Raw genomic sequence first — 26,997 nt, 5'->3', positions numbered from 1 at the left:
CTTCTTCTTCTTCTTCTTCTTCTTCTTCTTCTTATTATTATTATTATTATTATTATTATTATTATTATTATTATTATTATTATTATTACTAAAGCAGTGGAACATAGTCCATAATGCACAGAATAGTCTATTTAAAGAAGAATGAAAACCATGTTAATAAAAGGAAGACACTCTTGGATAGTTGAATTTACTGAGTTTGGCATGCTGTATTTTACACTACATCATAAAAACAGAGAAAAACCTACGTGATTTCTATAAATTGGCTTATTATGTTTCTTTTACAGTTGATGCCACTCACTTTAATTAGCTTAGTACTTTGCAGGAGGCATATTTTGTGAGCAGACTTTCCTACTTGCATTAAGGGTTTTCCAAGTTATTTTCTCATCTGCATCATCATTGTGACACTGCTTTGCAAAACATGAGTGTCTCCTTTCCACTGATGGAGAGTAACAGCATTGTATACATCTAATAGACAATGTGTTTCAGAAATGCCTGAAAAACTGGCTGTTACTACATAAAAATGTGGTCATGTATACTTTATGGTGAAGATTTTTATGTTGGGTATTAAAGTATTGTAGTTTATAATATCATACAATTAAAGTAAGCTTCTTTCAGTGCTTATATAACATTGAGAAAAGAGGAGGAAAGGAGTAACTATAAAGAGTAACTAAAATATTTTATATAATTCCAAATTTCAATTTCAAGTTATAGATGAGAAAAATGAGGAATGCTCTGATTCTGTTCTTTTCCCCCCAGACATTAAACCAGTTTCTTTTTTTCTATATTTATATTCAATAGTTAGTCTTCAAACTTACTTTGGATTTGTCTTATTTCCATGCAAAAGTTCCCTTCTTGTATATAATAAACCCGTATAATCTAGCAGAAATGAGCAACTTTCTAAGTTAGTGCTCACTTAAAAGAAAAGAAAAGGAGCTCTTGGGGTCTTCAAGGAGTGTGTGTGTGTGTGTGTTTTCAGTGGTGTAGTGGTGGCAAAAGAGGGTAAGGCAGAAACACTTTTTGGCAGCCTTTAGAGGTACAAAATAAGCACCCAAATTCTACACTTTGAAGAAAAGAAAGGAATCAGAAATCATGGCACAAAAATCAGTGATTTCGCCACCAAATTTTGGTTGTGCAAACTAGGGGCATTTGAGGGCCAATAGAATGACTGCTGGAAAACCTGCCCTGGCTCTAGAGCAGGGATCCCCAACCTTGGTAACTTTAAGATTTGTTGTCTTCAACTTCCAGAATTCCTCAGCCAGCAAAGCAAAGCTGGCTGAGGAATTCTGGAAGTTGAAGTCCACAAGTCTTAAAGTTGCCAAGGTTGGAGACCCCTGCTCTAGTGGCAAAAATATGGGTTTCCACCATTCTAAGGCAGAAAATACACAAAGTATGGACTAACCTGTAAAGTAGGTTAATTTAAAAATGAAACAATGAGAAACTCCTCCCTTCCAAATCCAGGAAGATCCAGAATGTTAGCCTTGCTTAATAGCATCACTTTGCATCTTACCCCCTATACATCGCATCACAAAAATCTTAATTTTACCGGCTACCTGTGTAACCTACTTTTTAAAGATTTGCACATCCAATTTCCCAGAACAGCAGAATTTTCTCAGACCCACAGCTATTGTAGCCAGGTGTATGCAAGCTTGCGCTGGAGGGCTATTATTCAATAACCTGTCAGGCTAAGATGGAAGTTTATATTTCAGTTCACTAGGTTGGATCATAAAGAGACCAAATTATCATGAACATTATTTAAGGAGCATCTCATCTAAAAAAAAAAAAAAAGGATTTTCAACCAGGTCAAACAATGGTTTTCATTTCAAAGGGAATCATAATCTTCTCTAAACAGATCCCTCTAATCAGATTTCTTTATGGTCCTTTTTTAAAACCAAAATTATTGGCATTCTAATCTGGTAGAGAGCTGATTTCACATGCTGCTTGCTTGCATATCAATGGTTAACTGAGCTGGCGTGATTGTGCTTACCTCAACAAAATCACCGCAGTGAGAAAGAGAAAGCAGTGAATGGGTGGAGATGAGCAGCCCCGTCAGAGAAGAGCTATGCATTCTGGCTGGTGCAGTCCAGAGCAAACTGCTGCAATGAGAGCCTGAAGGTGCAGCAGCCTCTGGAGCCTGCATTGAAATTGAAAGCCAACCTTCCGTTGCGCAGAGAATTATTATAATTACTGCTGCTACTGTTGTGCTTATTCATTTTTGCACAAAAGAGACTCAAAATATGGCCAGTGGTAATGTATCCAGTTTACAGGATGCCCAGAGCAGGCATTGCAAGTTTCTATCTTATATGTTCTACCAGGCTGTCCGAGATCACAAACCTGTGTGGTTGTTAGAAGACATGAGGACTATGGAATATTTCTACTGGGAGGAGAGTGCTAACATGAGGACATATTCCCCTTCAGAAGCACTGCTGTATGCTGTGGTGCATAATCACCTGCCTTATGCCCAGTATCTGCTGTCTCATTTTCCAGAAGAGGCTCTCAAAGTTCCTGGAGAGCATTTTTGCTATTGCCCATCCTCTGCTCCTCATTTAGCAATGGCTGTAACCTATGACAGGAGGGACATCCTGGGGCTGATCATCAGCATCGCACACAAGCTGCCTAGCCTGAACTCTTACATCAATAGGACTGGCTGTTTTCATCTTGAAGATGGCAAGACCCCTCTGCATCTCGCCTGTGAGCTCCTGAGATCAGAGACCATTCTCATCTTGCTAGGAAATGGAGCTTCTCCTAGGATAGAAGACAACAAAGGGCTCACTCCACTGGATGTCATCCTGGAACAGATGTGGGATTCCAAAGTCAACGTAGCTTCCAAAAACCTCTGCCTTGACTACCTCTTGCTCTTCATGCCTAGCCCCCGCTTTAAGATGCAGAAGGTCTTGCGGGAACATCCTGAACCCTGGACGGTGCTGCTTGGAGAGGACAAGTTCAATAGCCTGGCGGGGAACACGCCTGCATCCTTATACCTGCAAGCTATGCAAACCATCCTCCAGATTCTCCCACCCTCTCATTTCCCTAAAAGCATCCAGGAACTACCTATACCTCAGGCACTAAAGCCCCTGCCTTGCATGGGGAAGCAGCATCTGGCAAAAATCGGGGTAAACAATTTTCCATGATCTACTCTTTTTTCTTTTTTTTTTTTTTCAGGGTTAAAGTCAAAAATGAGTGATCAGGTAGGATTTTCAATGATGTGAGAAGTTGCAAACCAAGCCCTGGTATAATTTTATTTATGTTAAAAAAATTACTTTTGGGTCAGTTGTAAGGATTGCTGCCTGTGATTTTTTTTAAATTTAGACATGTATTTATCCCTGGTACCACTGAAAATCCTGGTAATATGATTTGTTAAATGCTATTGCTGTTGTTCTTGTTATTTCAATGGACTGCAAGCATTGGACTTTTGAAAGTAAGAAAATCTATATTGTTTTATGCATGTGAAAGATTAAATTACCTGAGCTGTTTCCCTTTTGTGTTTTGCCTACTGAATAATAATGTCACTTGCTAAGAGTTAGACAAATTATCCCGGTTTTAAAAAGGCAAGGTAGCCATTGGGTGTTATGTGGATTCGGACTCTTGTATGATACGCTGGTAAATCTAACCATGCTGTGATTTAATTCTCCTGTGGGAGGATCCCAGGTTTCATGTTCTCCCATGTCATTTCCCCCAAGGAACATGTGGGACTGAGCCAAGGATTCGTCTATTGCCTTATAAACCAGCAGTTATCATTTTAACAAGGAAAACAGCAGTCCTCAATCTGCAGTGATAAGGAATCCCTTTGCTGCAGGTTACAACTGTTATTGTAGTGAAATCTTGGACTGTTAACTAAAAAATTGGTTGGAATCTTTATTTTGGAAAGGCTGAGAGGGTTTAGGAACAGATAAGAGTTGGAATGTCTGCTGGAAGCTGTGTGTTGTGGTAGGCCCACTGTCGTTTATCAGGAGTGGAGACTGCAAGTCACAGTGATTTTTTTCCCACTATGGAAGTCCCTCTCAGGAACCAAACTATGTTTGGTTGTTTCATTACATTAAAGCAATGCATAACCTAACTCTGCTCTTTTTGGGGGGGTGGGGGAGGAGAGGGTCAGATGTAATTCCCTGCTAATCAATTTAAATTGCTCAACCTTCAGGAAAAATCTGCTCGAATCTTTATGCTGCATTGTGCTCCAGCTGTGCTAATCAAGGAATGATTGGCAAGTGAAGCTTTGGGAATGAGGCTTTATTACAATGAAACACATGTTTGCCTAAATATCTTCCTCCCCTCTCTACATTATTCTCATTCCAGTTTATTGCTTTAGTCACTGAAGCGCCATAGTTAAGAACTGTTCTTCATACTGATCCACTCTCTCAGTATGTATTAGTTTTGCAAGTATAGGCCTGGAAAGTGTTTCTTAACCTCAGCAACTTTAAGATGGGTGGGCTACAACTTTCAGAATTTCCCTAACCCTAACTCTGGCTGGAGAATTCTAGAAGTTGAAGTCCATCCATCTGAAAGTTGCTGAGGCTAGAATAATCCTGGCTTGCTGACATGATTTTTGTCATCCCAAAGAATTATAACTTTTTAAAGCTAGTGAGATGTTCACATTTTAGATTGGCCACATGTCTTCCTTTGCAGAAGTCTGTCCTCCTTTTAAAAGGCTCCCCAAAACATAGACTTCTGAAGTTCTCTCAGTTCCAGATCCATTTAGAAGAGAGAGAACTAGAGGGCTGATCTAAAAAGAGTCCACTCTGTTAGGCATACTGTCCCATTGATATTTTGATTACCAAGATGATAATGCTAATTTAAAACAATTATTTAAAATATTCTACTGCTTACCAATGGTTGCTATTTCTTTCTCTTTCTTTCTTTCTCTCTCTCTCTCTCTCTCTCTCTCTCTCTCTCTCTCTCTCTCTCTCACACACACACACACACACACACACACACACACACACATACACACACATATATACATACACAGAGAGACTGAATTTGGAATAATTCTACCCTACAATAAAAAGTACAGAGGTATCAAACTCGCAGCCCATCACGCGCTGGCCCAACCCATCCCTGTTTTAGCAAAGGGGGAAAAAGTGGTGATACGTCACATGACGACAACGTGTCATTGTGAGTTTGACACCCCTGCCCAGTACATCAAGATTCCCAAGGTGGTGGCACAGGAATTAGAATGCTGTATTGCAGGCTAATTCTGCCTACTGCCAGCAGTTCAATTCTCGCCGGCTCAAGGTGGACTCAGCCTTCCATCCTTCTAAGATTGGTAAAATGAGGACCCAGATTGTTTGGGGTAATATGATGATTCTGTAAATTGCTTAGAGCAGCCTGAAAAGCACTATGAAGCAGTATATAAAGTCAAAGCCTTTATTGTCATTGTATATCATATACACAATGAAATTGGTTTAGCCTCTACTGGTGCAGTTCATACAAGACAACATGAATAATATAAAGGATAATCCTTATACAAGTAGTTAGGGAAAAAACTAGTCATAGGTTTCCATATGTAGAACATATTCTGTGCAACATATATATTACTCAGGTGTATAATCTTATATTATGGTATATACATATTACACATTACACTGGCACCAGTGAAATTTGTGGTGCTATATAAGTCTAAGTGCTATTGCTATAGGAGTTTTTAGCTTTAATTTAAAGAATTTTTGCCCCAAAGCCATTACAGCACAAGACTTAAAGAGTCAGCCAACCACCCACCATCCATACATCCATACATGCATACATGCATACTCACATTGGAATAAAACAGTGTAAAGTTACATGTGCAGATTTTTGAGAACATTTCAATGCTAAAACTTGACATTGTATCATATCTCTCAGAGACATCAGATCTTAGTCAATATTTCTAAGTATGTCATCAAAATTCTGTTTAATATATTGTTTCCAAATTGAAAGGGACATTTCTATATTTTTTGCAGAACCAATGCCAGGTCATACTGTAGGGTCTCCCCTAAGCAGCGCACTCTGCCACATTGGAAATTTGCCCTTGATCTGGAATATTTTCCTTTCCTGCAAGAAGAAAATAATGAACAAAAAGGCTTCTGCAAAAGCCTGCTCAAAAATCCTGCATAGATTTCATCAACATCTCCAGCCAAAGATCATACTTACCTTCAAAGTCAGGGAAAACACAAAACAAGGAAGCTTTCTTTTCTTTTCTTTTTTATGTTTATGGAACAACAAAGTGATTGCTGGCATTGGTCTTTTGCCAGTGCCAAGGAAGACTTTGGCTGCTGATAATTCCAGGGGGGAAAGGCTGAATCTGATGTTCATGTACTTCCCAACCAATGTTAGCAGAGAAAAGACAGAACAAGAGTACAGGAAAATGACTAACTCCAGACTGTGCAGTGGACTGACAAAATTCACCCAATTTAATAGTCCCATTAATCCAAACTTCAGAACATTCCAAATACAAAAGGATCAGTCAAGGGGCTGTTCAATGTCCTGGATGACTTTTAAGGATTGTTGCCTGGGAAATCTGGAGGAAAGATCAATGTCAGAGGAGTGAAATAGAAAATTGTACAATAAAAAGGCTCAGGGAGGGGAAAGTGTGTCTCCATGTATGTATGTGCAAATTACATCAAGCACTTAATGGGCAGCAGTCTGTGGTAGCTACAGTCATAATAGACATGGATAGTTTGTGCTGATCAATTATCAGTATTTTTTACTGCCTAGAGTTGCTAAATTTAACCAGTCTGGCATTAGAAGACAACACATTGCTGATTATACTACAGAACTGCAATCATTATCTGAGAGATGATGGCAATGCAGGAAGGGAGATGAGCCATTCAACAGTGAGCCACTCATCATCCAAAAGAGGCCCCTACCAATTCTGAATTTGTCACAAGAACCCCACAAAAACTCAGGCTAGCCAATCTGCACATTTCTTATTTTAATGTTATTCAAGAAGGAATTTCTCCATAATAATCCATACTAATGGCTATTGCAAAGCCATCTGGGAACTTCTGGATGGGGTCACCAATTTATGAGAAAAATACAATTTCCTGTTCATATCAATTTAATACACCTTGATGGGCAGAAATTAGCAAGTGAAGTTTTTGAGCCATACAGAGGTAAACATTATTATAAGTGTGCACTCCTATTTCAGAAATTGAAAAATTGGAGAGGTTGTATTGTTCACCACTGGATGGATTCCACACTTACCTGGATCCATAAGAGGATTCATGTGTTGTGAGAATATAAAAAAAGTAGTCACTTGATCCAGTGAACTAATCCACAGGGGGTTAAATAAATTCAATGCTGAGCTGATTCAAACATATAAAGGATTAAAATAATGATATTCAGTGAGTCATGTTGTGGAAACATCCAACCCCATGACATGATATATTTTGTGTACGTAATTTTCCAGGAAAAAGAGCTGGAGAGAAAGAACAGTTCAAAAAGCAAGGTTATTTATTTCTAAATTTCTTGCATTTCTTAAATCCTTGATGCAATGGCCAAGATGCGTCAACTGGCTTCACAATGAAAAAGATGCTAGTAATGGTGTGAAGGCTTGCCAGTAGAGTCTTGATACCAGAGCTCAAGGGATACTGGACACTTTCTGAAAAAATGAATGGGAGTTCTAGGTTTCCCAAAATGTGATTTTGGGTTCAGGAGGATTGCTTGGGTTAGTGTCACAGGAAGCAACCAGATCTTCTTATGCAGGGTCCAAGTCAATAACTTTATTGTGTTGTACCTATAATAGAAGAATCTCCCCAGAATGCTTGTCTTCTCTTGGGAACAAACAGGTAAAGTTTTATGGGATTTGTGGGGGAGGGGGGGGTCAAGTGTATGCCTCTTGCAGCTGCGCAAGGACTCCAGGCTAGTTCCCAACTTGATCCCTCCTGCTTGGCTGGCTGGGAGTTTACCAACAGTTAGCTGAGAGTTATGGGAAGAGGAACTTTTTGTAGCACACTGTCCTTACATTTTCTTTCAAGGCTATACTACCTCATTTTCTAAACTACATACATTTGGTAATTCAAATTCAAAATGTGGGTTGAAATTTCTCATTCACAATTAATGGTTCTTCAAGTTATAAAATGTAATCCTCTTCCAATAATTGACACTCTTTCAGCTCTACATTGTCAACCCTGCATATCCAAGAGTTATGTTTACATTGGCAAATATTGATTTTGCTGAGTAAAATAAAAGTAGATAAATCTACTTACCACTGATTGTAGCTGTCTTACAAAGAAAAAGCCATATTTTATAACTGAGACTTCTCTTAATGTTTCCTCTTCCTCCCCCTCCCATTTATAATGAAAATAATCTTTTTCTTCATTATTGTATGTTAGGCATGCCAAATAAAGAGAAATGGAACTATATTTAAATAATAAATGAATGGGATATACTCTTTAAGTTGCTTATATTTTTTTACACATTGTATTGTACCTCCAGAATAAATACAGTCTGTTTAAAATTGCCTACTGAACTGTCTTTGAGTTTTATTATCCACTGAATTTAAAATTTGTGTTAATTGTTTTTCCTGTTGTTATTTTTACTTCCATGCACTCAGCTCTTTTTCATTATTGGAAAACATAATTATATTTTCTTGGGGGGAAAATCATTATCAATGAGCCACAAACTCCAGTTTAAGGTTATGAGAGTTCCAGCAAAATAAATGCATTGCATTTTCATTTCTGATTGAAAATGAAAGAGCCGTAGCTCAGCAGTGGAGAGTATTTCAGTTTTCTTCATTAAAATCACATTTCAGATATGACATAAAGATATCATATCCAATACTAGATATTTGCCTTTTAAAGCTAATGAGTAAATAAGCATCTTCAATGCAAATTAAGATATGATACTGAGATTTCAAATAATATCATTTATTTCATTCTTGGAACAACAAAGAATGTTATTTATGTTATTCCTGGTCAAGCTGTTTCCTTCAACTGCTTTTCAGGGTAAAGTAGTATCTTAAAACTAAATGAAATTCACCAATAATTAGTTCTCGCTTCCAAGGGGAACGCAATAGTATAGAATACTAATTGGTCGTAAGAAAATAATGTTATCTAGTAATCATCTGGATTTTTGCACTCAGATATTATACCTCTGGTTCAAATTTTTAAGCACTGAAAAATCAATGCTTAAAAAAACACCCTCATACCTCATGGCATATGATATACTGGTCTAGCCTGGCTGTCCTTCTGTTAGTGTGAGTCAGCCATTGGGATGAGTGAAAGGGAGAAAGGAAGCTCACCTCTGACCTCGAAGGGCAGTTGTGCTGTCACAAGGCATGATGAAGGTACTAGAAGGTAGTCTTTTCAATAGTAAGCGAAAATCAAGAATATGGGGCCATAACCTCAAACTGTCAGGAGGAAAGTCAAACGTAATGTTAGAAAGTATTAACAACTTCACAAAAAAGTAGTGGAAAATTAGAACCAATTTCCAGCAGAAGTAGTGGATCTTTTTCTCCTGTCAGATTTTTCTGTTTTTATTCTCTCTTTGTATGAACTGACCTGGCTGCTAATCAGGGCTAGTATGGTGAGATGTCCCATTGGTCCTGGTTGGTGTATAGGTGTTGAGAACTAGAGCCTGGGGGAGTGACCTACCCCATCAGTTATTGGAGGAGATCAGGGATGGGTTTCAGCAGGTTCTGACCAGTTCTGGAGAACCGGTAGAGGAAATTTTGAGTAGTTCGGAGAACCGGTAAATACCACCTCTGATTGGCCCTGCCCCCATCTATTCTCTGCCTCCCAAGTCCCAGCTGATCGGGAAGAAATGGGGATTTTGCAGTAACCTTCCCCTGGAGTGGGGTGGGAATGGAGATTTTACAGTATCCTTCCCCTGTCATGCCCACCAAGCCACACCCACCATTTTAGGGCATTATTTGCACAAGAAGACATGCCTGAATATAATTTAGACTTCAGTATTAATCAGCTTTCTAACTGACCGATGCTACAAGCTCTGAAATAACAGGCTTAGCATGGTGGCCAGTTGCTCTTCTGGGTTCCTGCATGCACATGCATGACAGAACCCAGAAGAGAGCAGTTGTCCGGCGTGCATGCACACGACGGAACCTGGAAGAGTAGCTGTATGCTACGTGCATGCATGCCAGCCAGCTGCTCTCTTCTGGGTTCCGGCATTCTGGCGCATGCACACGCACTCCAGTTTTGGCACTTGGTGCCGAAAAGGTTAACCATCACTGACTGAGACAAAACTTTCCCTTAGCGAAGCCATTCTGGGTATCCTTCAGGGAGGCCTGACTCTCCAAATGTTTGCAATTATTTTCTTTAATAGCAACTTTCACTATCTTCCCCAGAACAAATGACAGGGCTATAATTTTCTGCACATCCCTGTGAGTTGATGTTTAAAATTAGTTGGCTAACTTCAAATCCTCAATTACAGAGGCTGAGTGTAGAGAAAGGTTACATATTTTTGTTAGGAGGTCCACAATCCCAGTTCTATAACCCTTAGAGGAGCTGGTGATTTGTTGAGGTTCAATTTTCATTTTGTTAGCAAAGCCTAGTGTTTCTTCTCTTGTCACCCTTGTATGGCTGATTTTGTCTGATACCCCTTCTGAGACAGGAGCTCAGGCTCAGGGATCTGCTTTAATTTTTTCCATGAATGCAAAAAAACAAATATGTTAAGTTTCTTTGCAATTTCCTTTTTTCCTCTTAGCACACCTTTGACTCAGTGGTGAAATCTAAAATTTGTTACTACCGGTTCTGTGGGTGTGGCTTGGGATGGTGGTAATGTGACTGGGTGGGCGTGGCCATTTTTTTTTTACTTTTAAAACCATTTTTTCTACAACCTCTTCAGAAAAATGCTTTCAAAAGGCTCTGACGATCCCAGCTGAGTTGCCTGATCGGCAGAGGCTTTTTTTCTTTTAAATGCCTCTGATGATTGTACAGCTGAGCTGGGTATGGGGGGGGGGCAGGGATTTTTGCTCTAGGTTCTCCGAACCACCCATCTCCATCGCTATCCAAACCGGGAGCATTTCACCCCTGCTTTGACTCCTTCTTCATCCAAATGATCAATAGTCTTCCTGGCAGATTTCCTACTTCTAATGTATTTGAAGAATCTTTTGTTATCTGACATCACAATTTTGGCAATATGCTCCTCAAATTTCTTTTTGTTTCTTTCAATGTCTCTATGCATTTGTTTTGCCAGAATTTGAACTTCTTTTTGTTTTCTTCACTAGGCCTTTCGCTTACTAAATGGTCTACTTTTCCTATTTTTTATAGAGTCTAATCTGAACCCTCTCACTTTTTACTTTGAGGTATAGGAGTGGCTGTGCTCAGGGCATTAAAGCTGAAAGGTTTGAGATCTTATAGTACAGTGTGAGAAAATAGAACACAACAGTATTTGCCTAATCAAAGAAATTAGTTTATTTAAACAATTGCAATAATCAATTCCCATTTACCCCCTCATTCCCTCACCCTTATGGACTGTCCATCAACCAGGATGATTGGTCACTTGTTAAGGTTTTAGGAGAATAGGTGGATGACTGGATCAGAAGTCTTCTAGTGAACCTTGTGATTTTATCCACATTTTCTAGCCTGCACAGAGTGATAAACTTTGCCACTGAATAAATCTACTCTTCCCTGATGGAATCTACCATGAAATAGTTCTTTAAGTTCTTTAAGTTACATTGGCTTTTCCAATGTAATGTGGTATTATTTCCAGTTACTTGCCTACATTACTTTCCTTTATTTTCCATATTTGAATCATTGATTCTCTAGCAATGTAAATTGATATTAGATTTCCCTTGGTCACAAATAGTAAATCAGTTAATTTATAACAATGCTAGAGGGTACAATGTGTTCAAAAGATACAAACCCAACATTAAGGGTGACTGTTCGGTTGCACTGAAACTAAAAGCAAAAGTATATTTGCTTAGGCATTCATAAATCGATGTATGCAAATCTCATTGAATTTGTTTAAATAAGAGTAAAAAACAGGAGAGAATTGAAAATGACACCATCAAGGATTTCTAGGCAATTATTATAAACCACTTGGGCAGGCAGAACATATGGATGAAGCCTTTCTTCATGAAATGTCCAATATTTTGGAGAAAATGTGAATTAGTGATAATGGAGAAATTCAATTATCTTGATATCTGCTGGGAAACTCTGTCAAGAATCAGAAGTCTAAGAAATTTTGTCTTCTTTTCCAGCCAATATCATTTCTCAGAAACTGGAAGAAAGAACTAAAGTGTCTCCTCTTCTGGATTTAATTCTTCTCAACAGGGAGGAATTTACATACCCCATGTGTGGAAAGAAGAATTTGCTTTCCTGCTGGTGGACACAACTGAGTGCTACAGCGACAGATCTGGAAAATGCCCAATGACATAAATACGGAATGACATATATACAATCGTCTTGTTAAATGGGCATCTCCCTTACATTTTGTGTTGTGTTGGCATTTGCCAGGTTTAGGGTTGCTGAATTAGAATTTGCCCTTCTCAAAATTTCTGCATCACGTGAAATCTATGTCCATGTTATAGCCCCGTGATGGCGAACCTATGGCACGCGTGCCCAAAGTGGCATACAAAGCCATGTTGTCTGGCACGCGCGGCCTTGCCTGTTTGTCTTCTGGGTTTCCGGCACACATGTGCGTGCCATGATCAGCTGTCCTTCACACACACAGCAGGGCCAAAAACCACCCTGCGCATAAGCGCTGGCCTGCTGATAATCGGGCACGCATGCACACTAGTACCCGGAAGTTTGGCTTTTCCGGAGCGTGGTCCCAATGAGCGCCAAAAAGGTTCGCCATCACTATTATAGCCAATTGTTCTGCCCCAGCTCCGGATTCCCGAAGATATTGACACACACCAATGGTCCTTATCAAATTTATTAAGTAGCAAGAATAAACCAAAGTCCGGCAAGGTTGGCAACCAGCCCAGAAAGCAAGATATGATAAGACTTTTCCAAAAATGCTCTGATGATAATTACAAGTTGTTTCTAGCAAGAAACATACTAACGGTGTGTGACTTAAATAGGCTAAGGGAGTGGCCAATTATCCTCAAGCCTTACTCTCCAGGAGACCTCCTCCTCCTGAATAGCCACTCCTGCCTTTTGGCAGCCCTGCGTGCTTGAGCATTAAGGAGAGGCTCTTCCACTTCGCTATCTCCACTTGAAGGAGCCTCTGGAGGTTCTGAAGGTCCTGGCTGAGTCTCTGCCTCTGGTACCACATCCTCTTCAGCCTCCTTGCTGTCTGACACGAGCGCTGGCTGCGCAGGCTGCTGGCGCGACACCACACCAGCCTCCTTGTCGTTGGGATCAGCCACGATCCGTGCAGGCTGCTGGCAGGCCACAACACCAATGCTATTAAGAGACTACAAACTGAAGTCTCCTCTGTGCCTCCAAATGATATTCAGAACTGCAAGGCTCTAGACCAGGAGTGTCCAACTCCCCTCGTCACAGCATCATCACGTGATGTATTGTGACTTTTCCCCCCTTCGCTAAACTGGGTATGGGCGTGGCCAGCGTGTGATGCATCTGGCCCATGGGCCGCGAGTTTACAGCTCTGCTCTAGACTTTTTATGGGCAGATCAAGGAGGAGTTTGTGTACTCAATATTTCAGCTTGTTATGCTGATTACCAGAGTCAGGGTTTTTTTTGTGTAGATTTTAAATTGCTGTTTTTCATACTGTAGTGCACTGTATGTTGATGGCTCTTTTTCCTTCACTTCAAAAATGTTATTACTTCATAGTTACCTGACTTGACATAGTTGAAATCATTTTTCGGGTATTTTTAGTTTGATTGTTATATTAGGAATTTTTATTTGTTTGTTATTACTCACAGTGCCTGCAGTATTACTCATAGTGCCTGCAGTATTACTCATAGTCCCTGCTGTAACTTTTGAGAGCTTTCTTCTACAATAAATTTATTACTTCTTTTCTAAATTGAAACTTCTGTGCATTCAGACTCTGTTACTGTTGATCCAAATTCCTAAAGCTTTTGTTTTCCAACATTTTCTTATTTGGTGATGCTGAAAGGATTCTTTTTTTTTTTTTTCATCCTATAGTCTCAAAGAGGTGAAATAGGATGGACCACATAGGATGGACTTTGTAATACCAACAACATGGACTTTGTAGTATTGTTTTACTTGATAATGAACATAGTTATTTTGTATTTTAATTTGACTTATTTTTTTCTCTTTTTAAATGAAGTTAATGGTTTGATTGATAACTTCTAGCACTGTAAACTTCAAGATAAAAACTGTCTTTGTTCCCCAGATCAGGCTAGGATGGGATGTCTAGACTTTGCCTCCTGAAAAAGGAAAGCTTGTTAGCACTAATTGATTTCTGGTTTGTCTCTCCAAATGATCTTATGACCTTTTCCCCCATTAACATTTTAAATTTTACACCCCTGCTTTTGTCAGGCTTCATTTAAATGGACATACGTGTGGTCATATGTAATATGCTTAATTTCATGTAATCAACTTTCTATGAAAGGAAGACTTAACTTTGTCCTGTCCAATCAACTTTTCTCTTGTAATTTCCTTTGTTGTGATAACTATAAAAGGGACTGAAAGCTGGCACTCGAAGTTCTCTCTTTGAATGAGAGGAATCCTTTTTAAACAGAATGTTATTTTTGTTAGTTACGAAGTCGTGTCTGACCCATCGCAACCCCATGGACAACGTTCCTCCAGGCCTTCCTGTCCTCTACCATCCTCTGGAGTCCATTTACACTCACACTTACTGCTTCAGTGACTCCATCCAGCCACCTCATTCTCTGTCGTCCCCTTTTTCTTTTGCCCTTAATCTTTCCCATCATTAGGTTCTTCCCCAGTGAGACCTTCCTTCTCATTAGGTGGCCAAAGTATTTAAGTTTCATCTTCAGGATCTGGCCTTCTAAAGAGCACTCATGGTTGATCTCCTCTAGGACTGACCGGTTTGATCTCCTTGCAATCCAAGGGAGTCTTCTCCAGCACCATAATTCAAAGGCCTCAATTCTTTGGCGCCTAGCCTTTCTTATGGTCCAACTTTCACAGCCATACATTGCAACTGGGAAAACCATAGCCTTGACTATACACACTTCTGTTGGCAGGGTGATGTCTCTGCTTTTTAGAATGCTGTCTAGATTTGCTATAGCTTTCCTCCCCAGGAGCAAGCGTCTTTTAATTTAACCTTCCGACCTGAGGGGCTCATCTTCCAGCGTCATATCTTTTTGCCTTTTGGTACCGTCCATGGGGTTTTCATGGCAAAAATACTGGAGTGGGTTGCCATTTTCTTCTCCAGTGGATCACGTTTTGTCAGAACTCTCTGCTATGACCTGTCCATCTTGGGTGTCCCTGCACAACATAGCTCATAGCTTCATTGAGCTACACAAGCCCCTTCACCATGACAAGGCAGTAATCCATGAAGGGGAGAATGTTCTTAATCAATTATAATAAAATGATCTTCCTCTCTTTGTCTGTTTCATAGGAAAATAGGTGCCTAGAAGTCAGAGGTGAAATTTAACTAGTTCTATCTGGTTCGGGCGGACTGCTAGCGGTGGCTGCAGGAGGCTCCGCCCACCCATGCGGACATCATGACGTCACTTTATAAGCAATTTTCAGCCTTGGTGCGGGCACATTTGCGAACCAGTAGGGAAGGTAAGTGAATTTCACCCCTGCTAGAAGCCATATATTGGCTCTCAGTCTGCCAGCAGGGTGGGGCTGGGCTCAAAATAGTCAGATTATGGAAAAGACCACCAAAGCCCTGAACTCTTTTTAATGTACAGTATAAGGATTGTGCACTGCACAGTCCTTATACTGTATACACAGTCCTTATACATAGTCGTGGATGTCATCTTGACATTTTTAAATGCCTCACACACACGCACACATGCAGACATTGATTGTATTTACAACAGGACTTTTAGTTGTTTGGTTTTCAATTACTCTAACCTCAGAGAATCTACATGAGAATGGAATGGAATGTGTGCCATGACTCTTCAAAATAAAGATCCTTGCTTAGCAACTGTCTTTCAAATTGTGATTAAGTAAGGACATCACTTGAATTTGTACCCTTCCCCAGTCCCTAATCCACAACCCTTAACCGGCATGTGGAGAAATAGCAAGAAACTATATATGTAAAGGCTTATGCTCACTCTCGCTCGCTCTCCCCTGTATATAAAATACATAATTAATAAATTGCTATAGAGGTAAAAGTGGGCAGAAAAAGGACCAAAGCCAAATGTGTGATACAGATACAGATACACAGACACAAACACACATGCACCAAAGTAATGCATATATATATATAGGAAGAGAAGAAACAAAGAAAAAATATTTAGAAAGTCAGGACCTTGACACACTTTTCCAAAGAATTCACCTTGAGATCATATAATGAGATTGAGTCATTTGACAAAACAACAGTTTTATAAATCAAATCAAATCTCAATCAATTACACCTGCAACATAACCCTTATTCCAAAACACTTTGTTACCATCAATATTCCATTTCTAAGTCCTAGAACAGTGACATATTCAGAATGTTTCTTAGCAATTATATTAGTAACAGATGCCCTCCATTCCAAAGAAGTGGAAAGGGAGAAAAAAAATCACCATCTGAAATATTTTGTAAAATAGCAGCTTTTGCTTTGTAAAATATTGACCTTTGTAAATGAATCTCCAGTAAAATAAAAAATAAAGAAAAATTGAGAGGTGGATTATGTTTTAGCCACCAGATGTCATACTTGTTCCAGCATCTAATGGAATATCACAATCCAGTGTAGTATATTTAAAACATTGTATATCACAAATATGTGACAGTACATGGACAATAGAACTGTGGGATGCTTACATTTCTTAGTATACCAATCTCTTCCAGGCACTCTCTACAGCATCTATTATTCTTGAAAAGTCAGTGCTGGTTGTGGATCATGGAAGTGGCCAGCATACTCTGTAGTTTCCTTTACATTTTAATCCGATACTCTAATATCATTCTCACTCAAGCTGTAAATGATACACTCTTTGATGAGTTATCCTGGTTCTATTTCTTGCCAAATGTTCTGTTTTTTCCCCCTTCTACACTGTTGCTGTGACACCATTTTCAGCACAAGTTTCTTTAAATGATGTGTGTTGCCATTTATTATCATACAACTCTTTTACTACAGATCTTTAACCTTGGGCAAGGGGAGATGGGATATGGAATCCCATGATTGCTTTCCATTCAAAACTAATTCATTACCCAAGTATTTTGCTGCTCTGCATAATAATATAATTATTAAAAAAAAACCAGACTTCTGCACAGTTGCCAAAGCATTCTTTTAACAGAAAGAAAAGAAACAGTACAGAAAAAAAATTGAACCAAACATATCTGCCAGCTCTGAAGCCTAAATAACTGGAACTAAGAAAGTTGCATGACTTGTCATATAGCTACTAGCTATCTGATTTAAAACAGCAATTTCAACTTAAAATGAAATCATGAATCAATTACAATTTATAAATGGCTTATAGGGTGTACTCAACTTACAAACACAAATGAAAGAATACATACACATTTTCCTGGGTTGCCTGTTTCTCCCACAATTAGTATTGGTAAACAGCAGTGGCTCACATTATAAGCACGACAGATTTTGTAGTGCACTGAATCTTAACGGAAGTCTTTATGGCATTAGAAGTACCAGAATAGGAGGACTCCCAAAACAGAAGGAATACAATCAGGGGTGGGTTCTACTTACCTTTAATACTGGTTCACAATGGGAGCGTGCGCTTCTGCGCATGCACAGATCACTCATGATGATGTCGTGGCGGGTGGCCGGAGCTTCCCATCGGTTTTACCTATAGAACCATCGGTTTTTCTATAGAACCAGACCAAACTGGGAGCAACCCACCACTGAATACAATATGGGGAATCTGTGTTTTTCAAGGACACAGTGGTGATTTTATAAGAGATACTGTAAGGTTGTAAACAAGGGGAGGAGATGATAGAAAAGCAGAAGTGCATAAAACAAAAAAGTGGAAAGATAGTACATACAGTACAAAAAGTGGAACAAAAAGAAGACGAGAACTGTTATGGCCACTAGATGTCAGACCTGCAATACACTTAGTGGATTATAAGAAAATCCACAACCTTAATTTGCAGTTCTTTAGCTCTGACATCTGAGGAAATGCATATGCCACAGTTTTCCACCTTCAGCAGTGCCAAAATGAATGGGAGAAAGGGAACCAGTTCCAAGATAAACTAAAAAGGGGTCCCCATTAAAGTGGGGGACAGAATCCGACTCTTGATTCTATGGGTCAGGTGTCTCCATATCTTCCAATCTCACACTATTTCTTTGAGTTCTTCTATGTTCTGGCTATACTTTGATGGTGTCCAGCCACTGTGTTCTATGGCAACCTGGTTTCCTTTTACTAACTCTTCCAAACATAATTGCTTTCTCCAGTGAATACTTCTCATCTGTTTTCTGTAAGATGATACTTTTCACTACTTTCACTGGGTGAAAGTAGTGAGAAGTAATTCAAGAGTTTGTATATTTTAACTTCCATCCAGCTGTCACCAGAGTTGCACAATTGAGAGAGGAACATACCTAAAATAAAGGCATATCAATTTTATTCATTCTTTAAAGCAAATAACCAATGAATATTAGTATATACTGTATTTTTCGGACTATAAGACACACTCTCCCCCCCCTCAAAAGTGGGTGGAAATGTCTGTGTGTCTTATAGAGCGAATGTTGCCGAAGCCCTGCCCACCCACCAGCCCCCACCCTTCGGCCTCTGCCTCCCAGCAATTTGCCTCCTTGCAGCAAACAGCAAACAGCCTGGTCAGCTTCAGCACAGCCTGATTTAGCACGAGCAGCTGATTGGTGGTTGGATCAGCCTCCCGGAATACTGACAGCTATTCCAGGGTGCGGGGGATTGCCGCAGCCTATTGCCACCTCTGCGTGCCCCAGCTTAGATATGTAGACAAAGACAGGAATGAAACCTTGCCAAATATTCCTACCCTCCCTTCATACACTTTTACAGGGCCACCATTGTGTCTTTTCTTGCATAGAGGATAATAGAGTTATTTCTTCCTTCTCCAGTATCCTACAACATTCAGCTTTCTCCCAATATGTGCTACCCACCCATGCTAATGGCGGGCATTTGACTGGTACAAATCATTCCTTTTCTCTCTGCTTGTATACATGTGAGTGAGTGAAAAGGTCAAGGATAATGAAAGCCGCTAATTAGAAAGCATCTGGTTATTCAAACTAGCCCCTTCCCTAAAGCATACAATACTTCTAATGATGTTCGTTTTCAACAGAACTTAGCCAATTTTCTGTAATATAATAATAAGTCCAATGTTCATTTGCCAAGTTGTAGCAGATGTTTGGGGCTTTGTGATAGGATTCCCTGCAGAAGAGAAATCAGTCACCTTGATTTGGAGTTCATCTGAAGTGCAATTGTTTTACTTACAGACAAAGGACATCTTTTTTCTTCAAATGCAGCATCCTATCCCAAGCCAAGGCTGCAAACCCTCATTGCCTTCAATGGCGTCTCAAGAAGCCATACAATACTGTAGGTCAGATTTTCCATTCTGTTTAGACGTCATAATTCCCCTAATTGTAGGGGAAAAGAAGGAAAAAGAGGAAGAATGTGGTTGTATGGATTGGCCAAGGGCCTTCCCATACCTGTAGATCAGTCACCACTTGTAAGAAGGAAACAAAGACAATGATTGTTCCTTCAGCATCCTTTTCAGCAAGATGGTACCCTTAAATTCTGTAGGGCTTAGAAATCTAAGGTTCCCCTAGTGAAAGAGATCATCTGCTTCCCCACTTTACCCCAGTGATGGAGAGCAAAGTTGTTCCATTTTTTTCTGCCAGTAATGGGGAAGTTCTAGAAAGACGATGAAAGTCATGGAGATTCTGTCCCAGGAAGGAAAAAGCAGACACTCCATTTCAATTAACATTCATAATAGATCAGTAAGACCATCATATTTCGTTATCAAGTCAACAGTCCTTGAGGAATGTATCAAGCTCTTCTGGAAGCCAGATGTAGTCCATGATGAGATTTTTCCAGCATTACCCTAAGCTCCTAGTGCAGATGTTTCTAGTTGCGGTACTACTCTATCCTTTTCTTCCCCAAAGCATCCCTACTCTGATTTTGTCTTTTGATTCTTGTTTGTGACTAGTTAGTTAGTTAGTTAGTTAGTTAGTTAGTTAGTTAGTTAGTTAGTGTAGATCAGGTGTGTCAAACTCAATTTCATTGAGGGCCACATCAGGGCGGGTGTGGTGACCAATTGGATGTGGCCAACTTGGTGGGTGTGGCCAGCTTGACACCACTCCCCAAACTGCTGGCATGTTTCCTCTTTGCATTGGGTAGACTGGGCCGAAGCCACGCTGGCCCAATGTTTCCTCTTCGTATTGGGTAGACCAGGCCGAAGCGATGCAGGCAAGCCCCTTACATTTTCCAGGATGGCCCTGTAGGCCAGATCCAACTACACTGCGGGCCAAATCCGGCTCGTGGGCCTTGTGTTTGACACCTCTGGTGTAGATGGTTTTGGATATTATCAATGCTTATCTTGAATTCAATATCTTTAGCCAAAATATGCAAAACTGCTTATCTTAAATGTTTATTCCAAATTACAGAAACTGGAAAAGTTTATGATTAACTATACAATGCATTCATTGCTTCCCTGCAGTCATCCAGTTCTATTGGCCCCTGGTACCTTACAAAGAAGTGGTAGGTATGCCTAATATCTTAAATACATTAATTGGGCATGTCCTTCTTATACATTCCTTTCCCTTTCAAGGAAGATTGCATGAAATTATCACTTAGGAGATGACTCTTCTTTCAATTAGATTTGTTGATTAGCAAGAGCTTAATAATTTCAGAAGAAAAACAATTGCTAAAAAGATATTAGAAACTATGGAGTAAACATAATCATTGGATTAGTCTTTGCAGTACTAAACTTTAACAGAATTCAAAAGCAAAACAAAAGCAGTTTAAATATTTATTCCTATTTTGAACACATATTTCACAGTACATCTCTCAGGTAGTCCTATGAATTTCTAGTCTTTCACTGTACATAAAATGTATTTTCTTCTAGCTCTGTTTTCTATAAAAACATTCCAATAAACCTCATAGGATGATTATTTGCTGTTCCAATTAAAATAATTAAGGCTACCAGTAAAGGACTGTTTTACTCATCAACTGAGTGTTTCTTAATTATCCACATGTGAAATCTTTTAATTGTTGCTGCTGGTTATTTCTGCAAATGTTTTATTTGAACATCTTTAGTATTCAATCCATGCACAAAAGACATAATGAATTCTGTCACTTTGGGTTATTCATCATTTCTGCAATACTTTGGAAAAGAATGTCAAATCATTATATAAGGGGGGAAACATCTCCAGAATGTTTTGAAGAAAGCAGATGCTCAAGGAAATTGTGTACGTACATTTGAACAAGTGCTTTGGCACCAGCAGCCCATCCAAAACAGACCTGTTCTGAAATCTGATCATTCATTACTTGGTCAAGGTTACCCGTCATAAAAATGTCAATTTTTATTTCATAAAATATCACCTAGGCACTGAAAATACAAATCAATATCCACTGACTATTATTTCTTTTTTCTTTTTTGGTTCCTTCAACTGAAAACTTTAAATTAAACCAACACAAGAAAGAAGGACGGCTAGCATCTAGATATGCATCATTAACAAAAAAATAATTTAAAAAATCCCCTCAACCTATTTATTCTTGAGAAAGAGCTGGATGACTTCGCACAATATAATTATGAACTTCTCAACTAAGTGGTGTTTGGGAGGATTAGAGGCTTTGTTAACTGGACAGACATGCAAGAGATCAAAGAACAACAAGGAAGCTCAGCAGAACAAAGAACTAAATAGGTTTAGAGTCAAACTTGATTGGATCTGATATAATTTAAATTTATTGACAATAAAACAGATTTATTTATTTATTTATTCATTCATTCATTCATTCATTCAGGCCACCAGTAGCCTCTCACTGACCAGTGCGCTCCCATAGAGAGGGGCTTCTTAGGGTGCCATCGGTCAAACAGTGTCGACTGGTGGCCCCCAGGGGGAGAGCCTTCTCTGTGGGAGCACCTGCCATCTGGAACGAGCTCCCCCCGGAGATACGGAGGATCACTGATCTGTGCCCTTTCCGCCGTGCCCTCAAAACATTCCTATTTCAGCAGGCCGGCCTGGCCTAACCTCTTTTTTAAACTGTTTTTTAAATTTTTTAAATTTTAAATTTGTCGTATAAAATTGGGGTTTTTAAATTTTGTTTTCTGGGCCAAATTATTTAATTGTATTTTAATGGTTTTTTAACATTTGTATTACATGTATTTTATCTTTTGGCTGTTCACCGCCCTGAGTTCTTCGGGTGTAGGGCGGTATATAAATAATAATAATAATAATAATAATAATAATAATAATAATAATAATAATAATAATAATTCCATTTATATGGTACATGTCACGTCCCATATTCCCATATGCTGAATAACCTTTCTGTTCCAGCATATAGGTTATGTATGTGAGATGAGTAGCTTTGTACATGAAAATAATAAACTAAAATAGTGCTATGTGATGTTGTGCACCTTGAATGGAAAGTCAGTGCAGAGTTAATTATAGGTGGGAAGACAAAACACCTTTTTGGCAGGCAGGACTCTGGGATCTTTGCCTAAAAGGTTCTGGCAAAAACAACAACAACATGATGGCAAAAACATCCATGCCAAAGATTCTGGAGAAACAATCTCAGTAAGAGGAGATGACACTTCTAATTAACCTGAGATAAAGCAGGTTCTTTTGTTTCTTCTATGGTACTTTCTCCTGCCTGAACTGCTAGCAGTACAAAGGAGGCATTTGGGAATTCCCCAGGGAGTGATACTTTCTTGTTAACTGTGATGATTAAACTAAGATGGAGTGATGGGACTCTTACCGTTTTGTTTTTTATGAACAACAAAATGAGGTCATTATTGAGAAATACACATAGGAAGTTCCTTCCATATTAAAAAAAACAAAACTAAAAACAATGTACAAGCTGAAAACTAACCCATCTTGGAGAAAGAATCTGTTCGTTTTTCTGTATCTTTGTGTCTGTTTCCCTGCAAGGAATTTTATTTTTATAAAAGAGAACTTCCTCACTCTCCTGATAGGTGAGAGAAAGATGATATAGGACCTAAACATTCCATCATCCACCTCAGTAGTGGGATCCAAATCCCATTGCTACCAATTCGCTCTTGTGTGAGCGTGCACTTACATGTATGATGCTTCTGTGCATGTCTCCCGCTGCTGCTGCTACCGGTTCGGTTGATCTGGGGCGAACCGATAGCAACCCACCACTGATTCACTTGTGTATGCACATTATTTCGGTCTCAATTATTTATATACAGACATTTTTCTCACTGGTTTTATTTTCCGTTACCATTTCTTCCTCATTTAGCAAAAAGTTTCCATCATTCCACTGAATGAAGATATTTTCCTCTCCAAGATTATTATCTCATTATAAAACCTTAGTGTATCCCAGACCTTGGTGCAAAGGTAGAAAGTTCCATCAGGAATTCTGTATTTTGTCCCAATTTTTCTCTTATCCTTTGTGTTTTGCAGACAGAAAACTGTGAGATAAAGCTGCATAAATCATCGCCTGGGAATGAGACAAGCCCAGCATCATGGAGACAATCGGGAAAAATAGGCTTGCAAGCCCATTAAATGACTTTGTAAATAACTAATGAGGAAAAGCTGTTAGAAAAGGTTATTTTTTTCATACTCTTACCTACCCTTTCTAATTAGCATAATATATTACTTTGTTTGGTTTCTTTTAGATATAAGGTGCTATTTTCATATCATTGTCTTTATCCCCAAGACAGCCAATATTTCTGAATGTTCTCCCCTTAATTTTGTGGCATTTCCTAATGAAAGCTTTTTTTGCCTCATATAAAATGCTTCGTTTTCATAAGCAATGTAGTTTACTTGCTCCTTTAAGATTCCAGAATATTTGCTTGGCAAAATTGAGTCATTAGCTAAAGTTCCACTTGGATGTTGTTTCAGGGAAGTTGAAGTTCTCCACATTCGTAAACAAAGTTCCAAACATTAGACGTCTTTAAAGAAAGTTGTGCACTACAGGGATCTATTGTTTTAAACTACCATATTTATAAATGATGTCTTTGATATATATTCATGGAACCATGGATACATAACTTAGATTTTCTTTCTTCCAAATAATTGCAATAGAGCTGCTATTTGTTGGTTTTTCAATGTCTCCTTGCTGCTATCTGGTAAAGATCTGGATTTTGGCAGCTCAGTTAGGGTAGCTTTAGCTAAAATCCATTTGCCTACTCAATTCGGAGGATTCCCTAGTGTTGGAAGAAATGTCCATCTGGGTTCAGTTCTAAGTGGGGAGAAAGACACTGGAAACATGGAGGCTGATTGGAAAAATGGTTTAATGGTGAAGCAGAACCACCAAGCACATGTGGTTTTGGGTAGCTGACCACATAGAGTGGAGAGTGAGTTTTATTTATACCCTCTTTTGGGCTTTGAATTTGAGCTTCCTGTTCCTGTGCCAAGAACATGTATTCTATTGGTTGCTGTCAGACTCCAATGCGGCCATGTGGGATCATGTTTGTCTTGAAGTCAAGTTTGGTTGAACCTTGGGCTGATGAAATGTAGGGGCTTGGTTGCGGCATGTGGTGAGCTCTGCTGATAGATAATCCTATTATGTCCTGGAGGGTCATGTCTTGATCCCATCATCCTGGAACTGGAGGCCTTTTGTTTTGTAGATAGGCTGGCCCAGTCTTTCTCAATGAGCACCAAATATCTGCTGGGGGCAGGGACCTGCTCTTTGTCTTTAAAAACATGTTTCTCCTTTTCTCATTCAGGAAAATATAATATTCTGCCTTTTAAAATATTCCTCAAAGTATTTTATTCTTCTAGAAGGGGGGTGGGTGCTAACTTTCTACCCTAGCATTTTTTCAACCTTCTGTCCCATGAAAAAAGACTGGAAGACATAGGGAAAGAAGAGGAAAGCTATCTCTAGGCAGATCTGGGAAGGAATTAGATCAGAAATTCTAACTTTTCTCCAACCAGAGCAAATGCTAACAATGCTAACATAGATAGTCTGATTGTGGATTCCATATTTGTTAGATTCATATGCTCAAAAGACTCTTTATGAACTCCAATGGGATGAAAAAAAAACTTTCCTTGTCCTGTCTAATTCTTAGGACATATAAATCTATAAACTCCCTCCACTGCCTTTCCTTTTATTCAGTTTAATAATTTGTTTACTGTCTAGCCTCATCCTATCTGTAGGATGTTCTGTTGATTCAAAAGCAGCAAGCAGTTGTGAATTCCTCTATTCCAGCTTTTCTTTTTAGATGAGCTTCAACGTATCAGTTGTAGGCATATTCAATAGTAGAGAATGTTCAAGAATTTCCCTGTGAAATATAGTTCATATTAGGAAAAAAGCAAATAGAATACATGTTAGGCCTGGAAGCCATCTTTTGCATTGGGCCTTCAGGCCTGCCACATTTAGTGCTGTGGGAAACTGCGAGGGGGGATTGTATGGAGCAGGGGTGATATATAGTCATAATAACATTCCTTTTTCAGAACGTCAAGGACATCTTGCCCTGCACCTGGAGGGATGTGACTGGGAGGCAGCTCCAGTTGGGACAGTGCTTTGATTGGACCTCATGATGGACATGTGGGAATTGGGCAGGGACTTGGACTTTCCTTTGGGTGGGGAAAACCTGGAAGCTTTCAGATTCGGGTTTTCCCCAGATGTGCCAATATGACATCTCTAATAAAATGGAACTTTGAGGAACTTCAAGTCTTGGAGTCTTCTTTCATTGGGGGTGTTACTTGGAACCCTGACAATACACTTTGAACATTGTCAGGACTGTTTGAATTTAAAATGATTGTTATAAATTATACCATACTACCTTGTTATTATTCTCTTGAAGCAGATTGCAAAGCACCAAAATATCAGGTTAGTGTACGTAGATGGAAGCAAATATTAGGTTTCCACCTATGCAGAACAATAATACAGAATAATAATAATAATATGGGTGCCTTGGTGCAATCCCAAAACATTCGGAGCACCACTTAGAACACCACTGACATTGACAAAATAATCGCTATCTTTTGTAATTGTCAATTACAAAAGATAATTTTACTCGGAACGGCTTACATCCTGCAATCACTAACCTTTAACACCATCAAACAACAGCATTTACCTGTCCCAGATCCTGGACAGTAAAGAGTATGCACTGAAATTAGTATACTAGGAGGTCTTACTGAACATTGAAGAGACCAAACTGGCTACAAGAAAGACCAAATGAAGAATAGAAAAAATATGACAAGGCAAAGTATTATAGAAAAAAAGTAGCAAACTAAGCAGGTAACAACAAGACCTAGTAATGGCTAAGAGCAGGAAAGTGAGAAGGAGACAGAGGGACTAATTCTGGCAGCACAAAACAAAGCATTAAGAACAAATGCATATAAAGCCAGAATTGAGACAACAGCAGCAGACAGCAAATGTCATTCTGCAAAGAAGCTGAAGACCAATAAACATCTTCCTATCCCAATCCTAGGGAAGGACTCAATACATGGACAAAAATGCCATATTCAATCTGAACATTTGGCTGACTGTGCAACCAACCACAGTGATAATAATAAAACTTAAAGAGAGACAGAAGCAGAATAAAAGCAATTAAAATCTGATCTTTGTTGTTTCTGGGTTCTTATATACTTACTAAAGAAATAAATGACACAAGAACTGATTATTCCAAGCAAAAAGTTTATTTAGAAAAATGGAAAGAAATAAAGTAAAGGTCTACTCACGTTAAGGATTAACGTACTATATAAGCATCCAGCCTTGAGCAACATACATTACTGACTGACTTCTTTCCATTAATAGCAGCTAGAAATCTCTGATCCATAAGCCACATTTGTTCTTAGTGAGAGCTACCTGTGGCCTTCCTATTTTTCATCTCTTTCAACACATCCAAAAGAATTCCTCTAAATCAATATATTATTTTCTGTTCCTCACCACCGCACTTATACAGTAGCATGCAAATGTTCTGGATATCACCCCTGTTCTCAAT

General features: G+C 39.1%; 1 protein-coding gene and 1 long non-coding RNA gene across 2 annotated transcripts; both read left to right on the top strand.

The window, feature by feature from the left end:
- The first annotated feature begins 1,821 nt into the window (after positions 1-1,821).
- LOC117671428 (ankyrin repeat domain-containing protein 9-like) lies at positions 1,822-3,470 on the top strand. Its single transcript, XM_034427278.2, has one exon. It carries the CDS (start codon positions 2,235-2,237, stop codon positions 3,126-3,128), a length of 894 nt encoding a protein of 297 aa, XP_034283169.2. The 5' UTR covers positions 1,822-2,234; the 3' UTR covers positions 3,129-3,470.
- An 11,882-nt stretch (positions 3,471-15,352) lies between these two features.
- LOC117671429 (uncharacterized) lies at positions 15,353-25,644 on the top strand. Its single transcript, XR_004592858.3, has 3 exons — positions 15,353-15,557; positions 23,507-23,650; positions 25,502-25,644. It is a non-coding gene; the product is annotated as an uncharacterized LOC117671429 (long non-coding RNA).
- The last annotated feature ends 1,353 nt before the right edge of the window (positions 25,645-26,997 follow it).

Source organism: Pantherophis guttatus, chromosome 1 (genome assembly GCF_059756535.1).
Source record: "Pantherophis guttatus breed Tessera chromosome 1, ASM5975653v1, whole genome shotgun sequence".
Classification (NCBI taxonomy): domain Eukaryota; kingdom Metazoa; phylum Chordata; class Lepidosauria; order Squamata; family Colubridae; genus Pantherophis; species Pantherophis guttatus.
The sequence above is the reverse complement of the archived record's forward strand: the minus strand, read 5'-3'. Positions and strand labels throughout refer to the sequence as shown.